This window comes from Nematolebias whitei, chromosome 7, assembly GCF_014905685.2.
Source record: "Nematolebias whitei isolate Nwh7 chromosome 7, NemWhi1, whole genome shotgun sequence".
Classification (NCBI taxonomy): Eukaryota; Metazoa; Chordata; class Actinopteri; order Cyprinodontiformes; family Rivulidae; genus Nematolebias; species Nematolebias whitei.
The window spans coordinates 33,371,828-33,379,454 of NC_056504.1; the positions used below are offsets into that span (position 1 = coordinate 33,371,828).

A 7,627-nucleotide genomic window follows, 5' to 3' on the forward strand; every position below is an offset into this window, starting at 1 on the left:
GAGGTGAAAGCGGGGGATGATGGGGGTGTTTTGTCCCTGACGGCTCAACATGTCTTGCTGTAGTTTCTTGCTCTAACACGCTTCAGATGCGATAAAGATTTTCAGAAAGAAGATGTGGCATGGATTATTTATCATAACTCTGGTTTTTCTTGGCAAATCAACACAATTTAAAAACAGCTGTATCGTTTAAAGTCTGTACTTCTGACACAAAATAAAACCGAGTAGCTGAGATAGATATATATATATATATATATATACATATATATATATATATATATATATATATATATATATACATATATATATACACACACATGTTTTTTGGAGTCGCTGAAATGCGTTGTCTTCTCTGCTAGAATGACTAAAATCTGTCATGTGACCATCACATTCTGACGTGTCGATTGGCTCCAGGCGGCAGTGCAAGAGACTTGAGAAGGCAGAGCGCCACTTGTTTTTAATTGCGCTCTCCAGTAAAACTTTTGTTTCCGTGTAACTAACTCCATCTTCTACAGTGGATTTGATTTGACCACGAAGCCGCATACGTACGCCTGCTTTTCTACGACCCGCCTTACTGTTAGTGATTGGTCAAGACAACGCGAGCTGGATGTAATCCCTGTCTATTAACTAAAGTTAAGTTGAGGTGGATCGGCAGGCTGTCTCGCTCTCGAACTGGAAATCCGGCCCCCGGCGGAAGCACTTTAAGCCCCGTCTGTGTCTGTGTGTGTGTTCATAAACACTGAGGACAAATTAAGGAGGAAAAAACCCAACAGCATTAACGCGTGTTAAAAAAAAATGTTGGCGTTAATCATTTGCTGAGTTAACACGACGTGCCCAGCACTAATAAAAAGCAAAGGAATAATAATCTGAAAAATGTACTTGTTGAGAAAAAGTAATAATCATAAATACATTTGATGTTTTGAACCACTTTGGCTGTGGCTGCCTCTGAGGAGTCGACAGGGGAGAGGGCGGGCCCCAGAAACCATATTATCACCAGCAAACTGGTTGGTCCACTATGTGAGTGTGCTGCTTGTGGGGCTGAGTTTGTCGTGGCTCCTCGGACTGATTAAGTCCTTTGGATGAAGGACGAAAAATCTCAACAACAAAAAAAGCAACCGTCCAGATGACCTGACTGAACTTTGTTGAATTTTCTACCTGGACTAGTGAGCATGAACTTTGAAATTTAAGCATTCTTCATGCTTGCCAAATAAAATTCTGAAGATCAACGTACCATTTCTATAAAACTGTTGAATTCATGTGATGTTTCAGCTGATGTCCAAGTCTTATGTTTGTATTTAAATGGTAAAAGCAGAAGTGGTGGTCAGAGTAAACTTCTGCTGTGTCTTTGTGGAACAAACGCGTGACTTCTCTGTTTTTAATGTTGTAAGGTTTTGGTTTTTATCACAGTTAAAGTGAAACGTGGTGTGTGTGTAGGGTCAGTGGTTTTGCACAAAATTAGCTCCTTTTAAATAGTCATATAAAGTGGGGGCAGTTGCACATTTGTTTAACTATATCTGTTCTCATTTAAAATAGCTTTAATTTCTCTGACTAGTTTAATGACTAATTTGATGGCTAGTTAATGTTTCCATTGTCTGGCAGTCCCTCCAACAGTTCTTCATCCATACTGCCGGTACCTGTTAATGAAACCCTGCATAGGATTTGTTTTTTTAACATTTCTCATTATTACTTGTGTCTTTTGCTCACAGCTGTGGTAACATCCACCACACACACCACGGTGGTTACCACCACTCCTCAGCACTACCCACAGCAGCCAACTGCAGAGCCTGGTCCTTCTCAGTCCTACCAGGGGGTTCAGTATCCACCTCATCAGCCCATGCCAGTGCAGCCTGGCTATGGAACTCAAGGCATGCCTACGACACCTTACCAGGGAGAGCAGTTTATTCCAGGACCACCACCGACGTATCAGGAAGCCAGTGAGTATCCGAAAGCGCGTCACTCTTGTTCCTATTAATAATTCTGGAAGAAATGCTGCAACATTAAGTAAAGTGGTGCTTCAAAAGGCAGAAGTGTATGAAGATTAACCACTGCTAAACTATACTTAGGTTATGTCTGGATATTTTTAGAAGAAAGAAAATTAAAAATAAAAACTTTACTTTGGGTTAAGGAGCTACAGTCGTGGTTAAAATATTTTTAGACGTTGAATTTTTTTCTTTTCCATTTCCAGCCGGTCCTTCCTACCCACCTCTGCCGATGCCAGCCGGTCCTTCCTACCCGCCTCAGCCGATGCCAGCCGGTCCTTCCTACCCGCCTCAGCCGATGCCAGCCGGTCCTGCCTACCCGCCTCAGCCGATGCCTTACAGCCAGGCGGCTTACGGCCCTGAACAGCCAGCGTACCCTCTACATCCGCCCGCCCAGCCGCAGCCAAATGTTCCACCCCCTCAGATGGACTTCCTGGCCCAGCCTGCATACAACCCGGATTTTTTTGCTCCATCCAAATTGGGATAAAAGATCTCAGTGCTGCATTTTCAGCCACAAACATACAGCAACATTTTAAGAACCTAGGGCTGGAAAAGTTTTTTTTTTATTATTATTACAGATAAGAAATTCCACATCTTGCTTCATTCAGTCTGATGGTAAACTTGGGAATGTAAGCTGAGTGTCTGTTACGTTTAGTAGTGAAAGCGTTGAAGCCTTTTGGCTCGTGTTACATGGACGTGCAGTGGATATGTGTGGTTAGATTATCTAATGCCAGTTTCTACGTGGCTCTATTTTTGTCATCATGTCAAATGAAACATAAAACCACTGTGTTTGATTTAAGCTTTTAATATGTGTTTTACCTGTTCAGCTCTCTGAAAACGCCTCAAATCTTCCTGGTGGCCTTTAAGTTTCTCCTTCAGTGACAAGACTTGATGTTTTCGTCCGTGCCAGTCATCTTGTAAATATCTGCTGCTGTCTTACAGAAGTGCTTTAAACTTTGTATTTCTTCATGTAAGCACATCCTTTTTTTTTTTTTTGGTAGCGTTTTAAAATGTGTGTAGCTTCTTATAGTTCACTTTCAATATTTGTTATTTGGGAAGAAATCAGGTCAAATACTCACCTGTTGATGACTGGAGCTCACATTTACAGTTTGTGTTGAGCGAGCAGGTTCATTTTAAACACTCAAAGGGAACAAGTCAAACACAGGTTGACTTTTGTGCTCATATACATAGCAGGCTTTAAACAAAGTAGTTTTATTGTTTTTATTCATCATTTTCATCTCTCTTCAAAATGGTCCAAAAGACATCGACAGCTTTGCCTGAAAAGATTTTTTTCGATATCTGTTTCACAAACATTTTGTCAAACCCGTAAAGGAAAAGTGTTATGCTTATGGAAGTGCAAAAAACTTTTGTGCCTTCAAAGCAAAGTTGTTTTGCTTTTAGTGCACTTTAAAATGATTTAATTTTATTTCTAATTGTTTAAGTTTTCCGTCTAGAAGATTGTCATTTGGGCTTGTATTTATTTATAAAGGACTGTTTTCAATTTGTTTCCCACACCCTCACCTGTTCACAGTTCCCTCTGTTAGAACAGATTTAATAGTTCACTTTGTCAATGTTGCTGAAACACCACCATTTTTGCTTTTTGTATGCTCACCAAAACAACTTAAATAGTTTTATAAAGTGACATTTTTCATGTGATTCAGGTGAGATTGATTCTGATAGCAGCTATGGTGCAAATTGTTGATCTAAATGTTTTGTTTCTTTGGGAATTGACAGGTTTTTGTCTCTGAGGAGCCTTAATAGCCATGCTTCCTTCTGATGTCAGTTTATTTAGTCAGTCTTGATTTACATCAAGTTTTTCATCATGTTTTCACTTGTCTTTTTTTTATTTTTTTTTATAATGCCAATGGAGATGTAACCTTTTCCCCATTCATACTCCTCAAAAAATATTTTTCATTTGCTGATATTTTGAAAATTGGTTTACAACTTTTACAGAGTTTCATTAAGTACAATTTAATGTTTTTTTTTTTTTTTTTCATTTCATGTTCTGGTTGTTTAATTTTTCTGCCTTGAACAGAATGATCAATGTGTGAAATGCATGCTCTCAACCGCTCTGAGCTCAAATGGACAGAAAGTACCAGCGAATACATTAAAAAGAAAAAGACCATTTTAACGTTTGAAGAGTTGTGACTTAATGTTCTTTCTTGGTTTAGAATAAAAACAATGAGACGGACTCTCTAATAAGGTTGAGTCAGACCCTTTGGATGGATTCTTCTTTATTGAAATGTTTACCATACTTTTCGCTGTATAAGTTGCACTTTTTTGCATAAATTAGCATGCCCTGTGACTTATACTGCAAAGCCACTTATGTTTTTTTCCCCATATTTATAACCCAATTTTTGACCGAGATCTTATGATTTAATTCATTCTGACATAGAAAATATTGAACACTACCATTTTCAGCCACTAAAGGGTGCTCAAGTCTTGTGTCAAGCCTAGTATTTCATTAATAGGTAAAAGTGGCTATTAATGTGACACTTTGCTTGCCATAAGCCACCTTTGTCTCGCTCTGGAATTACTGGAGCAAACGTTAAATCAGCTGCATTTCGCCGCGCCACCCAGGAGAAATGTAGCTGATTTAACCATTAACGTGCATTTATTAAGGAAAAATTCAACTGAGACACATTTACTATAATTTTGAGCAAACAAATAATTGTTTTTAAATGTTAATCTTGTTAAATTCTTGTTAATAAACTAATCATAAACGGCTGCCTTTTGGCACAACACCGGCCAACGTTTCTGGGTGGTCAGTGGTGATGCATAATAGATGCAACTTATACGGCGAGCAACATTTTTTTTCCATTTTATTAGACATATTTGGACTGATGCAACTTGAATGGCGATGCGACGTGTACGGTAGTCTGCACTCAGATGGAAAAAAGTCTTGGATAAAAAACTAGGGATGCACAATATTGGATTTTTGGCCAATATCCGATATGTTAAAACATATTTGGCCGATAATCGATATTTTATATACGTTCCTTTATTAAAACATAGCCCTCTTATTTAGGCTTATTTGCTACAAAAATTGTGTACCAGCTGTCAGAGCTGGTGACATATTCAGTAACAGCCATACGATATGCATAGCACTTTAACTTATATTAAATGAAAAGTGTTAAATGTTATTTATTAGCATTAGTCATCTGCAATGCTGTCTCACTTGTGGAGTCTTGTTCCAGGTTCCTAGCTGCAGATCCTCTGTACTCCTGTGCATGAAGGACAGCCTTTTTAAGTTCAAAGTTTTTGTCTATCCATTGTGCCGCAAGACTAATCATGCTAACGGGGCTAACACAACGTCCAAATGTCTGTGGTAAAACTCACCCAACAAGTCGTGCTATCGGCTATTAGCTTCTCAGTGACATCAGAAATGATGGCTTGTAACTCGGGTAACGTTAAGTCGGAAAAAATATCTCCAACTGCGGACGATGTAGTGAGGCTCAACATAGTCCATTAATCTTCGGAATTCGACATCCTCACCAATGAAAAATAAAACTTCCACACCGCCGACATTTTGAATATTCCTCTCCACCGTGAGATCAGGTAGACGCATGTGACATCACGCCACTGCAACGTCATCACGCTCTGCTGCCGCTGCAAGCAAAATACATCGCCTTTTATATCGGCGAGTTATTTTAATGGAATGGCCGATGTCCGATATTGAAATTTAATGTTAATATTGGCCGATACCGATACCATGCCGATAATATCATGCATCCCTAAAACAACGGAAACGTTTCAACAAGAATAATCCATCCAGAGGACATGACTCAACCTTGATAGATTCATCTACATGGATTATTGAGCATGCATCAGGACATTGTACACTAATATTTAATTTATTGGTTTGTTTTTAAGAAGACCCAGTTGAGATGGTTCAGCTTTTTGCCCTCTGGACACTTTATGGAAGTTTTCCAGTCATGTCCAACTGGAAGGAACACTCTGGAGCGACTATGTCTCTCGGTTGGCCTGGGAACACCTTGGAGTCCTCCCAGAAGAGCTGGAAGAGGTGACTCTGGAAGATGTGGGGTGTCCCAACTCAAGCTGCTGCCCAATCGACCCGACTTCAGAACAAGCAGAAAATAAATGGATGGATGAATGAATGGTTTTTAAAGACCGCTTTCCTGAAGAAAGTTTTCTTAAACACATGGTTAGCTGAACAAAATGAAACACACTTGTTGGATAAAAAAAAAAAAACACATTTTATACATGAAGGATAAAACCGTCTTCATTGGTCACTGGTCATTGTGCAAGAGATGACATGGAGTCTGAAATACAGGGTCTATGAGGGCAGCCATATTGAAAAAAATGGAAGAAAGTAAAAGTATATTAAAGCAAGTGACCCAGAGTCACTGCAGCCAGGGTGAATCCCACATTTTAGGGATTAGAAAGGTGCAGGCAGCACACAGCAGCACTTAAAAAGCTAAAGTAAAAAATAAAAAAAAAGAAGCTTCAGACTAACAGTTGCTCTGTGAAAACTACAAATAAATCACATCCCCCCCAATTTTTTTTTTCTTTCGGCTGCTCTCTTCTTCAGGGTTTGCCACAGCGCATGAAGACTTGGCAATTATTTCTACGCCGGATGCCCTTCCTGATGCAACCAGATCACTGAGCTAGCCCTCTGTGTGGAGCAGAGAGCTGCTATCCAGGGCACCCAGGGGAGCAAATGGTGGGGGTTCAGGGCCTTGCTCAAAGGCCCAGAGTGGGGTAAATGAGGGTGGAGGCAGGTGTTGGTGCTTCACTTATCCCACCCACATTTTGTTGTCAGTACCTTGAGTTAAACCGGCGATCTTCCGATCACGCCTTCCCTAACCTCTGCTCCACCACTCCCTTGGTGTGTGAATGACATAAAGCTCTGGTCATCACACATTAATTTTTACCACCATGATGGAATAATGTAGAAGAACCAGCTGAATAATAAAATATTTACTGCCTCAGAATCTGCTGAGACACTGGTTGGAATTGTGATTTCAACCTTTTCTCTTTCTGTTTCTTGCCATACATGAAGGATTAAGTTCTGGTGCCATATATTCAATGATCACCTGTCATTAAGCAGGTGACAGATCGGTTGGTTTATCTGATTGCACCTTTTCCCTCACAGTAAATACATTTTCTCCAGGCGCTCCAGTTTCTTTCCACCGTTAAGAAAACAAGTCCACACAGAAGAGCTCCACGAGCCAAGATTTGAGATAAGAAAAATTAAACCTAAAGTAGGAGATTAAAGAGGGATTGTAATCCTGAAATCTCAAAATACAAACGTATCAAGATGCTGTTTGCAAGAAATGACAATATAATGTTTAAAGTCTTCCAATGGGACGTGGGCGAATCAGCCTGAATATCTTAAGAGTGACAAGCAGTTTCTGTGCAAGAGGCCTGGGTGGAGACAAAACAAGTTTAGAGCAAATCTGGGTGGAATCAGTTTACTGCAGATCACGTGTCAGTCAATGACCATAACAGTCAAATTGAAAACAAATTTTGGGTCCGGTTTTTGCATGAACTAAATTTAATTTTCTAGTTCTCATTTAATGGCAGGATCGCACGTAAAATGACCACATTACAGCTACTCAGTCATAGAAATGTTGCAAATGGGTTCTATAAGTTGCATTATTGAGCCTGTTGCTTCAGGGTTTTTTTTA

At 39.7% G+C, this 7,627-nt stretch overlaps 1 protein-coding gene across 1 annotated transcript in view; it reads left to right on the forward strand.

The window, feature by feature from the left end:
• The window catches only part of LOC119412408 (protein shisa-5), an 18,865-nt gene extending 15,529 nt beyond the window's left edge, over positions 1-3,336 (forward strand). The window contains exons 4-5 of the mRNA XM_037679408.1: positions 1,704-1,931; positions 2,183-3,336. Coding sequence (XP_037535336.1) covers positions 1,704-1,931; positions 2,183-2,463 — 509 coding nt within the window. The 3' untranslated portion in view covers positions 2,464-3,336. The remainder of the gene's footprint in view (positions 1-1,703; positions 1,932-2,182) is intronic.
• Positions 3,337-7,627: the final 4,291 nt, after the last annotated feature.